Source organism: Oenanthe melanoleuca, chromosome 14 (assembly GCF_029582105.1).
Source record: "Oenanthe melanoleuca isolate GR-GAL-2019-014 chromosome 14, OMel1.0, whole genome shotgun sequence".
Lineage (NCBI taxonomy): Eukaryota > Metazoa > Chordata > Aves > Passeriformes > Muscicapidae > Oenanthe > Oenanthe melanoleuca.
This window is the reverse complement of record NC_079348.1, coordinates 7095690-7113254: the sequence shown is the minus strand read 5'-3', so window position 1 is coordinate 7113254 and position 17565 is coordinate 7095690. Positions and strand designations below refer to the sequence as shown.

The window sequence follows — 17565 nt, the reverse complement described above, 5'->3', positions numbered from 1 at the left end:
ATTTGGCCACCCTGTCCCCAGGGAGCTGGTGAATCCCTTTATTTAGAACCAGTTCCCTGCTCCCAACCACCTCACTCCTGCCAGGGGGAATCGAGGCACATCCTGGCCCCCAGAACCACCACACAGCCAGGCCAAGCGATGCTTTCTGCTTTTATTTAATTAATGCAGCAATCTATACAAGAAAAAAAATAATAATGAAACCATGAAATTCCAAACCCTGACAGTGAAGAACCAAATTCTTCCTAAGAATCAACCAGAATTAAAAGATTCCCCCCACATCAGACTGTACATAAAATAATCTCTGCCCCATTTACAGCGTTTCACACAGTACTTCTCGTATCTCAAACTTCAGAACTGTACAACTTTGTTACAAACCACGCTTTTTCCTAGGAAAAGCTTACAGAAAAAAATATTGCCACTTTCTTTTTTATTTTTTTTTATTTTTATTTTTATTGGTAACAAAAAAAAAAAAAAAAAAATTAGAATCTTTTAAAAAACAAAAATTAAAGTCAGCCAGAACTTCTAAGTGTGGGCAGGGGAAGGAGCGGAGACATTTCTCAGCCCAATGTTTCTCCTCCCAACAGGGAAAGGGAACACTTTTGGCAGGTAAAAAACTCTTTGCTGCTGGTGGGGGTCTAGACCCCAGCCCCCCCCAGCCCTCCTCAAAGCCTGGCAGCTGTTTTGATCCATGGGCTTGGATAATTCCACCACTGACCCTTCTTGAGATACGGTAACAGTAACAAAACCCCAATTCCTCCTGTTCTTTACAGAAAAGCAGGGATGAACCCCACCTTCCTTCCCCTTCCTTAGGAAAGACAGTTCTCCTGGTCTGGGCACGTGGATTGTCACACTGGATGTAGCTCCCGGTTTGGGGCTGAGCACGGACACGCTGTGGGTGGATGGAGAGGTTGGACCACACACAACCAGATCAGACACACGACAAAGCCAACGGGGTCAGGGCTGTGCATGAGCCTGGCCTGGGGGCAGATGGGAGAAGTTTTGCCTCCAAACTGGAGCTCACCCCACTCCCTGCTCAGCAGCAGCCCCGTGCCACCAGCCTGACCTGATGCCTGTGTGCAGCCCAGCAGAGAAAACCAGGAATTCCGAGCCACAGTTTCAACCAGACAGGTTACAGGAAGGATCCAGATCTCTGGATCCGTGTGAAAAATGTCTTCTAGTTTCGAATCCAGGTCTCCACTCTGATGTTGTTCAGTGCAAAAGAGTTAAAAAACCATGTTATCTACACATATACATCCGTGTCTATAGAAAATGTCTGTACAAGTGGGAAGATGGCCCTGCCTGCACGCTGGGGACTCCTCTCCTGAGGGATGCTGCAGGTTCTGCCCACCTGCATCCTGCTCCCTTTCCCTCTCCAAGGTGTCAAGCCCCAAGCAGCCAGGTTAAAAACCAAGAGCAGATCGTGGCTGGAGAGGAGCTCCTCCTGTCCCCCCAGCCATGGCTGTCAGCTCTGACCCACTGCATAGATGGGAAGAGGGAAGGAGGGGAAAGCTCCTGAGCAGGACATGCAGGAATACCAGAACAAGCTGGGAAAGGAAACTGGCACACGTACAGCCTGCACAAGGACTGGGATGAGGTGATGGCTGGGACCAGGCTAGAGGTCCTCAGGATGTCCAGAGACAGAGCCAATACCTCATCCCATGAAAGTCCTGCTCTGGGAAGCAGCTGTGGAAAGGCTAGATGCTCCAGGTTCATTTTGAGTTGACACCAGGGTAGAGCATCCATATTGGAGAGGCAGGGATAAAACTAGGAGCCAGAAGGGGAGACCTCTGGCAGTGACCTCTATCACTGTCTGCACCCACAGCAGAGCCTGGCAGCATGACAGGCACAGGGATGGATCCAGAAAGACAAAGCCATCAGGAGGAGAAGGGATCTCTGCTCCCTGCGTGCACTTTTGCTATCAGGGGAATGCCAAGCTTTCCAAAACAGGGGGTTTGTAGCCAAGAGCTGGCCTGGATTAACAGCAGAAAGCTGGGAGGGTGAGGAACATCGCTTCAAATGCTACGTGTGGTCTGAAAACAGCATTTTCAAGGTTTTACAAGCAGCAGAAGCACACACGTTTGGATCTCTGGACTGACAAGACACGTTCCTTCAGAGGTTGTGCCTCAGCACGGAGCCAGTGGGGGCTCTCACCAGGAAAACCAGATCATCAGAGACAGGAACTGGGGACTTCACCAACACCCCCACAGGCCTGCACTGTGCTGAAGGTGATGGCAACATCCACTGAGCTCATGTGACAAGATCCAGCTAAGCAAAACCCCAACACCAGGTGAAAAATCAGCAGGGAAGGGAAAGGACAGTGGGACCCAGATGTCAGCAAATGTCCTCGATCAGTGCTGCAGGGAACAATGCCTGGGTGGTTGCTTTAAACCAGGAGCCCCCCCAAGACAGCAGCAAACAGGTTTCAAAATATATTACATCTTTTTATTGCCAAGCGTGCAGACCATGAAGTGTGTGGGGGACACGACACTAAGAAAAACTACAACTGGAGGGAGGGCAAAGCAGTAAAAAGTTAAAAAAACGACTACTCCTTACAACTGCCAACACTTGGGTTCAAAGAATCAACTGGAGGAAGTTTTCTTCTAAAGTACAGCTCTAAATATGGCGTTGGGCCCCAAACTTTTCAAACACCAAGGCTTTGGTCTGAGCTAATGCAAACCAGGTGGGAGAAGAGGATGATGATGGCAGATACTCTAACACAACTCCACAGGGCTGAATGCCTGATTCTTCTCAGCATTTCCTGGAGCAACCAGGAAACTCCCTACCCCAGGAACACAGGCAGGAATAAGCCAGGAGAAAACAGGCAACTTCAGTGCTGGATGCACTGAACTGGGGCCAAACTCAAGCCCTGCAGTCCCTGCTCCCAGAGCCAGCCTCGGAGGGGACAGAGCTGCTCAGCTCCCCCAAGGCCACAGCAGCTCCTGTTCCTGCTCCACCAGAGTGCAGCCAGTCCCTTGGGATGGGACACTGTGCCAGGAATGCTGCACCAACTCAGCTCTCTCCACCTGGAAGGGGCAGTGGAGAAGGGCTCTTCTCAGGGGTCCCAAGGCACAAGCCCTCACAAGCACAGCATCTCCTACTCCTCTTTGCTATCCCCAGCTCTGGGAAGCAGCACGTGCTCAGTGTGATCCCTCACTTGGCAGCCCTGAGATTCCAATATGGATCTCAGGACAATGCTGGGCCAGTTTCCTTCCTCCTCAACCACAGCACGGCCCCAGTCAGACCAGCACTGAGAAACCAGAGCTCTAGTACATTCTTCTTGGAGAGGGCAGCGCAGGGACACAGGGCTGCGAGCCCATGCTGGCTTGGGAAAAGGGTCTGGAAAGGAAACCTACGGCATTTAAAACACTAAAGTGCAACAAAAATGTCCTAAACCCTTTGAAATCGATCGCAGCAAGAGGGGTCTGCAAAGATTCAAACTTCCAGTTACTGCAGGGCACCCTTCAAACAGAGCCAACAACCACCAGGTAAGAAAAGACTAAGGAGCCCTTTGGGGAAACAAGGAATACGAGCCCACCATGGAATTTCAGTTCCTGGGGTCAAACATCATATTTAGAACATTTGGAAAGGAAAAGTGTTAAAGCAAAAAAAAAAAAGAAAAAAGAAAAAACAAAACAAAACAAAAAACAAAAAAAAAAAAAAAAAAAAGGGAAAAAAAAGAAAAAACAAAACCAAAATCCAAAACAAAATACAATTCTTGAAACAGTTAAACTTTTTGGTGTTTTCAAAAGAAATCCCAACAGACAACCTGGCATAACTTTATCTGCTTCCTAAGAGAGAGATGCCCATTTGACCCATGACTCAGGACACCATGTGCACTGGGCATGTTCCATCCTCACGTATGTCTCAGCATTCCTCCATTCATAAAACCAAATCCTTCCTGTTTACTCTTCAGCCTGAAAGGAAAAACCAAAACTGAAGCGAGATGGAAGATAGCCAGAGGGAGGAGAAAGTTTTCACAGACTGGAGGCCAATCTCATCAGCTCCATGAGCCTGGGAAGTGCAATCCTCAGTGCCGCCTCATTTTGACTTTCCTGGCGGGGCTGCCATCCTCCTCCTCCTCGTCACAGTCCTCTGTGTACTCGTAAGACCTTCGCCAATAGTTCTCAGAGCTGAAGTTGCTCCTTCTCCTATGTTTTGGTAAGAGGACTGAGCGCCTGTTCTCCTCCTTATCCATTTCTAGGATCCGTGGCCTGTGGAGAGGCAGAGCACAGCAGTGAGAGCACACCACGATGTTCCTCCTGGATGTTACCTGCCGTGACAGCTCTGCCTGTTTTCCTGCTGCTTTCCCAGCACTGGGTACTTGGCACAGCAGGAACAGATCACCAAGCTGCACCTCCCAAGGGGAGCTGAGAACTTTACTATGATGGGCCAGTTCTTTCCCTTCCCAAGGCAAGCTTTGGCCTTTACATCCACCAGGAACACTTCCAGTCACCTCTATTTTTTTAACTTGCAGCTTGTGGCCTCAAGAAAAATCCCTTGAGCAGAGGGGTCTGTCTCTACTGCAGCAGAATTCAGAGCACAGAGCTGAGCTCCTTATGGTTCAGGATCACACCACAGCTCCAAAATCCTTTGTTCTCTCAAATGTTAGCACAGTGCAATTGTTATTTCTGCAGAGCTGCCTCTGATCACTTTCTAGCAGGACTGGGTTGGTGGGCTGCACACACCACTTACTTTATCCAAGTGGTTCCTGAGAGATCCCACCATGATATCTCTGAGAATTACCTGTTATACTGGAGTCTCTGAGGCCAGAGAAAGAGAAAAACATGTTTTTCACACCCATCTGCTGCAGGAGCCTATGCAAGCCATCCCCCACAGCCTGATAAGGTCACATCAGGCTGAATAACAGCTCTGATGGATGCGCACATTTGTCCTGCATGATCGCTCCTCTAATCGGACACCGGCCCTCTGCGTGCTCCCAGGGAAGCTGCATCTGCAGCCCAGCCTCAGATCTTCATCCACCTTCCAGCCTGTGTCCAGGTGAATGAACACTGCTCACAAACAAACCATCCCCACCCTCCTCCGTCCAGGACAGGTTCAAACAGGGCTGGGAGCGCACAGCAGCCAAGCCCTGCGACCAAATCAACTTTTGGGTTGTACCCATTGTGCAGAGAATGCCATCTGGATCTTCAGGAAGATTTGGAATTGGGATATGCAGGACAGCTGGCAGACTGGCTATCACTCACAGCCATCAGTGTGCTCACACCAAGGTGTTTAAGGGAAGCCTTGATGCAGAGCTCAAGCTTGTCTGAAACCTCAGCAAGGAGCTTCCCTGAAGGTCAGGATTAAACATCCACTCAGTCTGTTTTCTCACACAAAAATACACACATGCAGCTCTGGAATCAAAACAGGCCTGAAAAGCTTCCCAAGAAGTCCTTAACCTTTCCCAGATAGCAAACCCTCACATTCCCTCCCAGGACTGCTTTCATAATATAGTTTAACACAGCTGCACAGGTTGCTTGGCAATAGAGGTCAGAAATGATTAGCTGCAGGGAAACTATTGTTCTGAACGACTGCATTATCAAAAGCCAGCCAAATCTATTGCTTCTTCATTATGCCACTCACAGGATAAACAATGTAAGCTGCTTACAGCCAGAGCTCAGCCTCCACAAGTCTGGGAGGAACACATAAAGAGCTCGTTCTGATAAAACAGACCTGGGCATTGCAGAAAGCACCTGGCAGGTGCAAATCAGAATGGTTTTAATTATGTTCTGAGTCTAGGGACCTCAGCTATGCAGTGATTCACAGACATCATCTCAAACATTGCTCTTAGGAGAGATGATCCTACCTGTGGGCAGCATCAGGATCTGCTTTGCGATGGGACCGCTTTGGTTTCAGGATCTGGTCCCGGTTGCTTCCTGACAGGCGGTCAGAGTTATAACCTGGTGGCAACACAGAGCTACTCAGGGATTTTGTTTCCAATCGAGGTGCATCTAGTCTTGTTCTGCAAATATTTAAAGAGAAGAGAATTTGCAAGGAGTTTCTACAGAATCACCAGTGTCACAGCAAACCCCTCCACCCCAAACACAAAGCTCGGGAGGAGAGGCAGGAACACCACACTCCACAGCACAACAAGCTGCAGCTTTGTGGTACTAGAAGCCTCAGAGAATCACAGAATGGTTTGAGTTGAAAGGGACTTTGAAGATCATCTCATTTTCAACCCCCTGCCACAGGCAGAAAACCTTCCACGAGACCAGACTGCTCCAAGCCCTGTCCACTCTGGCCTTTCAATGATGGGGCAGCCACAACTTCTCTGGACAACCTGTGCCAGGTCTCAGCATCCTCACAAGAAAGTATTTTTTCCCTTATACCTAACTTAAACATACTCTGTCAGTTTGAAGCCATTCCTTTTTATCCTGCCTTGGCTCAGGGACACACAGTCATAAGGGGAATGAAGAGGTGCTGGGCTCACTGCAACCCCAGCTCTGGGATAAGGAGCAGAGGTGCTGGAGCAGCTGTGAAATCCCATGAAATCACTTGGCAATAACTCACAGCTCCAGTTAAGCCACCTGGGTGTAAGATACCCTGCAAAAGCATCATCACCTACAACAGTAATAACTGCTTCCACCTGGAAACTCCCTCCTGCCCACGGATCTCCAGGGGTCAGGTGTTCCTCAGCTCTTGACTAAGAGTTGCAAAGAGCTGAAGTACGAGTCAGGAGGAGGTGTAGCAAACAGAAGCTGCACCACATCCCTTCCAGCAGCTCTGCACACACTCAAGCTGTGCTGGAGAGCAAGCACAGCTCATCCCAAAGAACTGTCACAGGACTGTAGCACAGGTGGAGGAGGAAAAATGAAGGGGCAGAATCACTACTTGCTTTCCAGTGCTGAACTTTTAGCTACTGAGGGAGGTTTCCACAGGAGAATCCCAATCTAAACTTCCATTAGGAAGCACATCCAGCTGCCAAGCTTCTCTCTGCCATCAGGGAGAGCCTCTTCAGCTAATCAGGGTGATGCCAGCCTGGCACAAGCAAAGCTGGACATGGCAGCCTGAGTTTGCCCAGCATGCCAGAAACAAGGAACACTTCCACAGGCAGCTGCCAGGCTGGAGCCTGTGCTGGTCCACGCTGCCATCCTGAGTTGTTCTCAGCTCCAGGGCTGGATTCAGTCCAGCCTGAACACCAAGTGACAAGTGAGGTGATTTAAATACTTCCCAAATACAACAGCAACTGTGGGCCTGCAATCCAAACAAACCAACCCCCAATACACTGCAAGGGCAAGGGAACACCAGTCATGATCCCTCTGGCCAGGTACAGGGAGAAGTGACAAAATGGAGAACAGTGGACCTACCTAACTTAAATAGACAAACTCTATGAGACTGAAAGCAGAATGGCAGCAAAAGCCTCTAAAATTGCTTTCAAGACCTGGTTCAATAGGTCTCATTTCTACACCCACCTCCCACATTACCTCTCCCAGCACCTCATAAATTGAGAGCACCATTCCTCCCCTCCTCTGGCTCAAAGCACTTCCAAACCCCGCCGGCTCCCGGCAGCCCTGTGATCCAACACACACCAAACACTGAGTCCTGGAGTGTTTATGACCTGCTTGGTAACCACGCTGCTCTGGAGAATCCTGCAAAACCCCACTGCTCCTCCAGCTCCCACAGTTTGGTTCTCCTGCTGCTGTCAGCAAAAACACGCTCAGAGCAGAGGCAAGAGCAGAGCCAGGCTCAAATGTCTGTGACCCAGCAGGCTCTGGCAGAATTCAGAGCTGAATATCCCAGCTCCAACTGGGATGATCCAACTGATCAGGAAAGCTCAGGGCTGATCCTCACCATGAAAAAGAGGAAGAGGAGTTTTATGAGCAGCTGGCTGCTCCTGAGCCTCTGGTGCTCACAGGCCAGCAGCGGAAGCAGCTGCTTTCCTGGTTGCACAACACCCTGTTCCAGGCAAAGTGGCATGATCCTGGGGATCCAGGGATCAGGAATGGCATTGGTGCCATGATCCATGGCACAGGGACACGCAGGGGACACAGGGAGGTGGCCTCCCTGGCCAGAGATAAGCAGCAATTAATAAACTCTATTTGGCAGCAATCACAGCGCAGCCTCTGGCAAATATTGCCAAGGATTCACCACAGAAATAATTACCAGAGAAAAATCCAGGTTTTATCTGGCCTGTCTGATGGGCAGAGACACTTCTGCTCTGACATTAAGCAAATCAAGCCCTAAAAATCAGGATGGATGAACAAACAAAGCCAGCAGAGTACAGGCTCTGTCCCTTCAGCAGGAACCCACCAGGTCAGCTGGGTACAATTGGGAGACATCACTGTTCCTCCCAGGACTTTAAGGGGGCTTATAAAAAACACAGGGAGCAACTTTTTACATGGGGAGATGATCATAAGACAAGAGGGAAGAGTTTTAAACGAAAAGAGGGAAGATTTAGATTAGATGTTAGAAAGAAATCCTTTACTCAGAGAGCAGTGAAGCACTGGCACAGGCTGCCCATAGAAGCACAGATTGAACAGGGCTCTGGGCAACCAGGTCTAGTAGAAGGTGTCCTTGCCCATGGCAGGAGTTGGAATGAGGTGAGGTTTAAGGTCCCTCCTTGCCCAGATGCACTTTGAGAGCAACCAGGCTTGACTAAAACAATCCAACACTCTCAGCTTACCAAGGCTGGAGAAAGCAAGAAGCAGAGCCAGTTTAAACAGGGACATTCAATATCTGCACCAGTTTGGGCAGCTGTAGCTTATTTATCTGAGTCTGTCTTTTCCAGGGAATTGCTCCACAACCTAGACCAGGCAGCTTCTCTTTCCCAATGTCCAACCAAAGCAGCTACAAGACTTGGAGATGCCTCCTTGTCAGCACTTGTGCTGCTTTCCCCTGGCTGCTCCAACACCATGAACACAACAGCTGTAAGTTCTTATCTCTCCCCAAACCTCACGTGGCCATACCCAGCTGTGGGGTGGTTTGGCTACAGCCTGCCTTTCATCCCACTCTATCTCCTGCCACATCTCATCCTGCCTCCCTGGGTCTGGGCTGATTTTGCTTGGCTAATGCCTCAGGGCTGCAGTTTTTCCTGCCTTCATTCCATGGGTTTCTCTAACCAGATGTCCAACTCCACTCCACTGGCTTTGTGCCATATCCTCATAATGTTGCCAGACTTGTTTTGAAACCAACTAAGCCATCCAAAAGCTCATCCAGTCTGAATCCAGACCGCTTGCCTGAGAGCCTTATGCCAGCCTGGGCCACAACACCAATGCCCACGGTTTTGGCTGGGTTTACAGGACTCAAAGTTGTGTATTTTAATTTACAAAGATGCTTCTTGACAGCAGAATTACTGCTAACACCTTCCAAGGCACAGTCAGCAGGGGTCAATATGTGGCAGTCACATTTTTGGGTCTCCTAGAAGGAACTGAGGAGAGAGGACTTTTCTAGGCAGAAAAGAAGGTTTTACCAAGGGACTTTGGGGTGGGGTTAGTTTAGTTTGTCTCCATTTTCTTAAAAGCTTTAGAACAAGCACTGATTGATGAAATGCCATCAAGTGTGCTCTTTTGGAACAGGAAGCTCCTTTCTAAAACAGCTTAAGGAGCTTGCTTCCCAACACAGACTCGAAGGACAAGCTCTGTAAGGAGCATTGAACTCTACATGTTTCCCTCCAAAGCCAGTGTCTTCCTCTCACCCCAGGAAACAAAAGCCATGATACCAAGAAAACTTTCTCTGCTTCACAGGACATTCTTCAACACAAGCCTCAGCTCCAAAAGACCATCCAGGTAACTCACACATGTTGATATCACATAACCAGATACCTAAATATACAGCCCAAAACAAGAAAGTTTGATATCCCAGGTGTTTGGAGCCATGGAAACCCAGTCTGGGAACCAGCAGGGCTTGCAATCCCTGACGTGACAATGAAGTGCTGCTGCACAGAGCCAAGAAGTGATGAACCCTGCAGGAGCAGATTCCAGCCACTTCCACTGCCAGGTACAGCAAGACACGAGCTCACAGAGTGACACCTAATCAAGGTGTAAATCAAGCCAGCAAATTAACAAGCACGGCAGTTTTCAAGTGTTTAACTATCATGACTTCACATCCACGTTTATCTTGCTGTCTGGAGGGCTTCAACACTTACTTTCTGAGGATGATGACAGCTCTCCTCTCCTTGATGTCCTGTGGTCGAATGCAGTGTGTGATTTCGTCGGCCGCATACCCACTGACAACAGAAACAAAAAGCCACCGTCAGGGAGATGCCAGGCAGAGGCAGAAAGTGGTTTCCAGCCTCAACAACTCAGTTTGGCCAGTATTTCCTAACTTCCACCAGGAATTCCTCCTCCAAACATTACCCCTCAGGCACACAGGAGCTAGACTTACAGGAAGGAACAAATATAGAGAAAGAATGAGAACAGTCAGAGGGTTTTAAGGGGTTTCATTACTCCATTTTTCAGCATATCCCAGAGGAAACTGCCACCTGCTCCAGCACTGTGAAATAAAACATGTAGAAATGTAGATTCAGACTATTAATTTATAAAGAAATTAGAAAGCAACAGGGGAAAAAATGAGTACATTCCTCCACAGCATCATCTCCAAACATGTGTAAGAGAAAAGCCATCTCTCACAGCTCAGATGTGCAGCACACCCAGATCCAAACATGTAACAGATCCAGGAGGTTTTTTAGTCAGAGGGATGCAGCTGTGGTAAGAGATGAGCCTCTCACCCCCTTTCCCTGAGCACAGAACCTCATAAAATGGCACATCCTCAGCCACCACAAACCAGCCCATACCCAGTACTCATGGGGTAACTTACAAATTCAGACCTGCAGACCAAGCTGCACTTCTCTGAAACCTCCCTGTAACAGGGTGAAACAGCTCCCTGGGCTGAGGAAAAGCCCAGGCTCGAGCAGTAGCTGTTGTCAGCAGGAGTGTTTGACTCCAGATACTCCACATTTTTCAGCAGGCTGGAGAATAGCCACGGCCAAGGACAGCCCCAGCTTCCCACAACACACTGGAGCATTTCCTCATGGCTGCCTCTGTTTCCAGCTGGACTCCTGTGCCCAGCACAGCAGGGGAAATCACAGTGGGTCTGTGGAGAGCAGCCACCACACCTGCCCTGACACACAAACCGTGCTGGGAGCACATCCCATCACTCCAGGGTGTGAGCCAGCAGCTCCCAGCGGTGGGGCCTGCCCTCTACCTGCAGCTTGGAGAGTGTCAGCTCACTGAGAGCCTGCTGGAGTCCAGCATGGGGAAAAGAGCAGCTAAACATCTCCAGAGCTTCCTGAAACACCCAACAAGGGCAGCAACACCTCGGAAGGCACTGGGGTGAAGGCTGCTCAAGCCTGCACACCCAGCCTGAAGCAGAAGTCACCAGAACCAGTGTCCCCACAAGGTTTTTCTGTGCCACTGCTGGCAGGGTCAGGGGCTGGCAGGTTATTCAGGACACCCTGAGCAGAGAACAGAGCTCACACACGCAAGGCTTCTCTGGGGACAGGACCGGGTTTCCTTGATCTGGTTAGATAACCCACCCACTCACCCAGAAACACCTCCTCACACACAGATTTACTGCTCTGCCAGGAGAGCTGAAAGTCTAAGAGCTGACCAGTTAAAGCAGGGGTGGTGTCCATCCCCACCTGCTCCAGGCACTGCAGAACACACCAGTGCAATGCCAAGGGGCTGGTGATGATGCTCTATTATGTTCCTGGAATCTCTGCGTCAAGCTCCAGTGATTTCATGAATATCACCCACGTTAGCATTCAACTCAGCATCCTCAGCAGCACCCTGAACACCAGGGAAAGGTCTGATTCCAGAGCTGCACTCTCCATCATGAGGTATCAGCCTGGATGCTCCTTTTCATTCCTTCCCTAGGCAGGATCCCCTTTTTCAGATCACAGAGTGGCACCAGGAAGTTTGTGGTTCCAGATGCACATCAAACAACAGCCACACCACTCCAGTCTGAAGCTCTAAGGGGGACACACCAGCCTGCCCCCAGTGCCAAACTGGTGTGGGAAAGCTGTTTGCACTATATCATATATCATGATGGTGTGCCTCTGCACAGGCAGAGAAATGAAAGAAAAAGATTATTTGGTTGTGTTATACCTGTGCTGCCTTGTGCCAGCATGAACTTCTCATCCACTGCCCAGCCTTGCACACCCTGAGGATGGGTGAAGGGGTAGACCCTGAAGAAAAACACCCATAATGACATCAAGGCTCTACCCACAGATTTCTTGCCCAGAGAACAAACCCAAAGTAACCTGTGAAGGAAAATCATAAATTCCTCCCCATTATAACATTCAAGTGTGTCATCTCCATCCCAGAGCATTTTCCAGAAGAACATGGGGAAGTGCTGATGTTTCCCACATACTACCCCAAAACCAAACCCCAACCTAACCTGTCAAACCTCACACTCCTAATTCTTCCCTGAGTCTCTTTTTCCATCTGGAAGACCTGCTGCCGAGCCAGAATTGATTCACACAGAGATAAAAGTGGACATTTTTGTGCAAACATCACCAGAAAGGAAGCCTTGAAGTTCTACAGACTCTAACAAGAAAAGCTGGAACAAATCTCTGCCTCATCACCACTGGCACACGTGGAACTTCCTCTGCACCACCAGCCTGTTCTGAGGGATCAGGCTATTTTGGAGCAGACAGCTGCAGAGAGATTCCTCCAGCTGGGAAGGAAGGAGGTTCATCCTCCAGCGACTCCAACCTGCTCTGATTATGCTTCCATCAGGCACAGGAGGGACACACATCACAGCGTTCCCCTGCCACTACAAACAGCCAGGAGACGACCTGGAGCACTCTCCAGCTGTGGGAGGGAAGCCCTTATGGCACAAGCTTCTGGAATTTGGGAATTGTTACCTGTGCCTTTCCTTCTTCCAGCTGCAGGTGCATTCTTTCCAATGCTCAGAAAACATACCTGGTAGTTTCAGCGCTGAGATTTGCTTCCTATGACAGCAGCTGCAGGGCAGGATCCACCTGGAACTCCCCATCCCCGCTGGCTCCACACACACCCCCTGCTCCCCCCACTTCTTCCCAGCCCAAGCATTCTCAAAGCACACAAATTCCTTCATCTCCCCCCCCCCCCCACTGCTTCTATTGATTGATGCTCACCAAATTGTTTTCAAAATAAGAAAACCCCACAAACGTGGTGAGGTCAGCAGCCCTCCCCAGAGAGCTGATGGGTCACAGGACTGGGATCCAGCATCACACACTGAGCTGATGCTTCCTCCTGGCCTGGCTGCCACTGGGACAAACCTGCAGGAGCACCTGCTTCCCAGGGCTATGGGAGAAGAGGGGACTGGAGGACGTCATCCTCTACATCTCAAAACCTACAAGAGCAAATCTGTGCAGATATGAAAGGAGAGGAGAAAGGGCCTTGCTGGAAGAGGGAAGGGCTCATTAGCAGCTCATGGGCTGGCTCAGCCTTTGCCTTCTGGCAGAGGGGCACAGCCCAGCCACGTGAATCTTGTTCCATCTCACCTGTCATTTGATGTCTGAAAACTTTCCAAGGAGTCCGAGGCAGGTTCAGTGTTGGCAAACACCACATCCTGCTTCAGGGCAGGCAAACAAAGTCAATCAAGGGAAACAGGGAAAGCCCCTCTGCAAAATCCCTACTGAGTTGGTAGCTGTGCCAACAGGACAGGGGCAATCTGGGGCCAGCCTGAGAGTGCTGTGGGGTCAAAGAGAGGAAGCTTTAGAGCTTCCTTTAGATCCTCGTGAGTTCCACACAGCCCCCAAACACGCGCGGCTTCCCAGGAAAGGCTGCACGCCAGGAGCAGCCAGTGACCCAGCAGGATCTGAATCCCAGACATTACAGGCATGCCACCTCTATCTGTGCCCATTCCCCATCTCCAGGGAAACTGCCTCCAGCAGCTGTTTACCCAGAGGAGAAAATGCCAAGTTTGGGGAGTTGACTTAGTCATGACCAAGGGCTGGATTTGGTGACACACCTCTGAGCATAGTTTGCACCTCTCCTGCTCCTCCTGGTTGCTGGGATTAGATGGGAGACCAGGAGATGTGCTGTTAGGCAAGGAATTGATTCCAGCCAGGATCCTGGAGATCTGCTGTGAGACAAGGAATTCATTCCAGCCAGGATCCTATCAACACAGAACAGTCACTTTGGCAGAATCTCTCTTAAGTGAGTGTAAAGTGCCTGCTAACTGCTGTACCAAATTTGAAGTAATCCCTGTTTTAAAGTCTATTATTTGCTGGAAGGCAGAACATCTGACCTTGATCAAGCTGCAGTGGGTGGGTCAGAAAGCAGCTCTTGGATTTGGAGGGAAAAGATATCTAAGGTATTTTCATTTGGTTTGTACGATTACTTCAGCCACATTAACAAACTGATGATTTGAGTGACACTGGACAACTCAAACACCCCTGGGAGACACCTCAGTTCACACAGCAACCTCTTCCCAGCAGTTTTGAAGGAAGACCCAAGGGTCTGGAATAAAAAAAATATTCTCTGGTCCTGGAGCAGAGAAAGCATCTTTCCTTCCTCCCACCATCCTCCTCTGCAGATCCTCCTCCAGAGTTTTCAAGAGGCTTTGACTGCAAGACTTGAGGCTGACCCTGCATTAGCAGTTCTGCCAGAATGATTCCAAGCAGGATAGAACTCTAACTGTCCTTAAAAAACAAGGCCTCTGGCTGCAAAAGCAGAGACAACTATTTATCCAGGCTTGAGGAGGAAAAACAGCAGAGGGGTTCACATCACCAGCAGGAAAATTAGGATAGAAAGTTTCCTCCTGGTATCTCACAGAAGTCAGGGAGCAGAAAAACTGCCTCACACCCGGCAGTCTCCATGCCTGGGGATGGACTTGCTCTGCAGTAAAAAGACACAGGGCAGGATGAGTCCCCTTGGGTCCCATTTCACAAAATCACCCTGACCTCTGCCCCCCGAGCCCTGTCAAACCACCAGAGAATCAGAAAATGTCATCAGGGCTGTTCCTGACTCTCTCTGCAGCCTCCCTCGTCCCTGGCTAATCCACACAAGTTACCTAATGCTGGGGTACAGCGAGGATTAGTTAATGTTTGTGCAGCTTTCCCGAGATAAAAGCGACGCAAGATCTCAGCATTTATTATTGATGCACCAAGTCAAGGAGGCCGTGTGTTTGTGGGGGGAAAAATTCCTTCCCGAACCCTGCGGAGATCAATTTACAAGCCAAAGCAAGGGATTGTGTTACTGCCTGGGAGCCCGGAAAACCGGCCTGGACCTTCACCAGTCCAAAAGAAAAAAAAGCCCCGAACGAGGATACAGCTGGTGGCAGTGCTGGCAGAGTCCTGGTGATCCCTGCTCCTGGCAGGGAGCACTCTGACCTTCAGGGACACAAGGGACTGGCAGCCCCGGGGCCAGGCTTCGAGCTGGACACCAGCAGGATCTCTGCACTCCAGCCCTTCCTGTCCCCTCACCTGTCTGCTCCCCCTCCCAGCCCGTGCCGGGAGGCAGTGGGATTAGCAAGGAAGAGTTTCCCGGTGCCAACCCCAGCTTTGCTGCCGACCAAGTGCGTGACCTTGGGCAGGTCATTCCACCTTCCAGGGCTCTTCCTCAGCACACGCAGAGTCCTTTCCTGTGCCCGTGACCCGCTGCACTTCCCAGTGACAATCACGCGGGGCTCTGCGCTCCGGCCCCCCTATCGCCATCGGCCAGGGAGGGTTCAGCGCTCCCAGCTCAGGACTGGGAAGACGAGGCCGTTCACACCTCCTCTCCACGATTAAGGTCAGGTCAGAGGCACCGGCCGAGCTAAGAATAGACCCAGGAGTCCCGTCCTTTACCAGCTGCTCCGCTCTGACCACTCTTGGGCAAAGGATCCATTTTGTGTCACAACGTGTTATTTTAACCGTTTACAGGAACTCGGCGGTTAGCCACGCTCACACCAGCATTCACCTCAAGGCCCGTGGAAGGGACACCCACAGTGGACCCCCCCAGATCCCCGCTGCACCCCTTCCAGCACAGCGAACCTTTCAGCCGGGGCTGACGGAGCCCGAGGCGCCGTCGGGGCGCGCATCCGTGCGCCTCGTGATCCGCGTTACACAACCGGGCCCTCGGCAACGCGGGCGACTTACCTGAGCACCGTGACGCTCCCCCTCTTCACGGGCAGGAACAGGACGGGCTCCGACACCCTGATGGGCTTGAACTGGAATTTACACCCGAAGCAGAGCGCCGAGTCGCTGAAGAAGGACACGGAGACGATGGGCCTCTCAAAGATATGGATGGGGTCCACGTGGGAGACAATGCAGCCCCCCGGCTGGTAGTCGTTGATGACGGCACTGTTCACAAAGCCCTCGGGGATCACCCGGTGCTCCACCAGCTTCCTGATCACCAGGTCGTGCACCCACTCGGGGATGGCGTCCACCTCCCCCCGCGGGTACAGGCGCTCCTGGCCGGGGCCCCGCCGCTGCAGCTGAGACCCGTAGGTGTATCCTTCCCCGAAAAAATACTTGTTCCGCAGCGGCGCCCGATCCACCGTGTGCTCCTTGTAGAGCCCCTTCTCCGCCCGGGACACCACGTCCTCGATGCGCGCCTCGATCTTGGCGCACTCCTCGGCGCTGAAAAGGCGAAGCTGGCGGATGCCGCTCTTGACTTTCCGAGCTTCCTCCTCCTCCTTCTGCTCCTCGTAGTCGCTGGGCTCGGAGCCGGAGTCCTCCTGGTGCCGCCGCTTGCGGTCGTACGGGGGTTCGGGGGGCTCCCGCGGGAGGCCGCCGCCGCCGCCGCCTTTGTGGCCGTCCCGGTAGGGCATCATGGACTTGAGCTTCTCCCGCAGGTCCGTGTAGCCGCTGCCGGCCATGGCGCGTCCGCAGCCCCCGCCTCTATCGATCCCGGCGCTGCAGGCGGCGGCGGGCGGCGGCGGGGGACGCGCAGCTGCTGCTCATGGCACCCGCCGCCCTGCCGGGAGAGAGAGCCCCGCAGGACGGGGAGGTGAGCGCGGCACTCCCGGTACCGCGCCAGACTCCTTCACCCCCCGGAGATAGGACCCCCCTCCCGGAGGGCAGAGCTCCCACCCTCACCCTCCCTCCCTCCCGGGGCAGCGGCGGCCCGGCGAACGCCACACTCACGGCTCGGCCCGGGGCGGGCGCGGACAACGCTGCCGGTGCCGGTGCTCACGCGGCGGCAGGGCCTGGCACATTCCCAGTGGCGGCCCCGGACGCTTTGGCCGTTCCGACCGCCGCGGCTCTACCCATGGCGGGGGGCAACCGGAGGAGGTGCGGGGGGTCCCGTGCCGTGCCGCGGGAACAGAGGCGGGCGGGGGTCTGGCGCGGCCCTTCCCGCTACGTCACCAGGAGCCGGCCCGACATCCCGGATCGCCGCGGGGCCGCCCCGGGCCCGGCCCCGCCCCGCCCCGCCGCGCAAGCGCCGCCACCGCCCCCGGCCCCGCCCCTCTCGCATACGTACGGACAGAGCGCGCGGTCCGGCCCCGCCCCCGCGCGCGCACCCACCGGCGCCGTTAACCGGGAGCGGCAGCCCCGCCCCGCCCCGCGCGGCTCTGATTGGCCGGGGGGCGGCCGCGAGCGCCGCGGGCCAGCGGCTGATTGGGCGGTTGGAGCGCGCGCGCCTGGCGGCGGCTGGGAGGAAGAGGCCAGGAGGTGGCGGCGCCAGCGCGGCTTCAGCGCCCCCTGGCGGACGA

At 52.4% G+C, this 17565-nt stretch overlaps 1 protein-coding gene across 1 annotated transcript; it reads right to left on the bottom strand.

Moving 5' to 3' along the window:
* Positions 1-137: 137 nt before the first annotated feature.
* ALKBH5 (alkB homolog 5, RNA demethylase) lies at positions 138-17272 on the bottom strand. The gene is made up of 5 exons (XM_056503345.1): positions 16997-17272; positions 16007-16826; positions 10085-10165; positions 5807-5962; positions 138-4211 (listed from the first exon to the last, which is right to left on the bottom strand). The coding sequence occupies exons 2-5, from the start codon at positions 16726-16728 to the stop codon at positions 4028-4030; spliced, it is 1143 nt and encodes a 380-aa protein (XP_056359320.1). The 5' UTR covers positions 16729-16826; positions 16997-17272; the 3' UTR covers positions 138-4027.
* Positions 17273-17565: the final 293 nt, after the last annotated feature.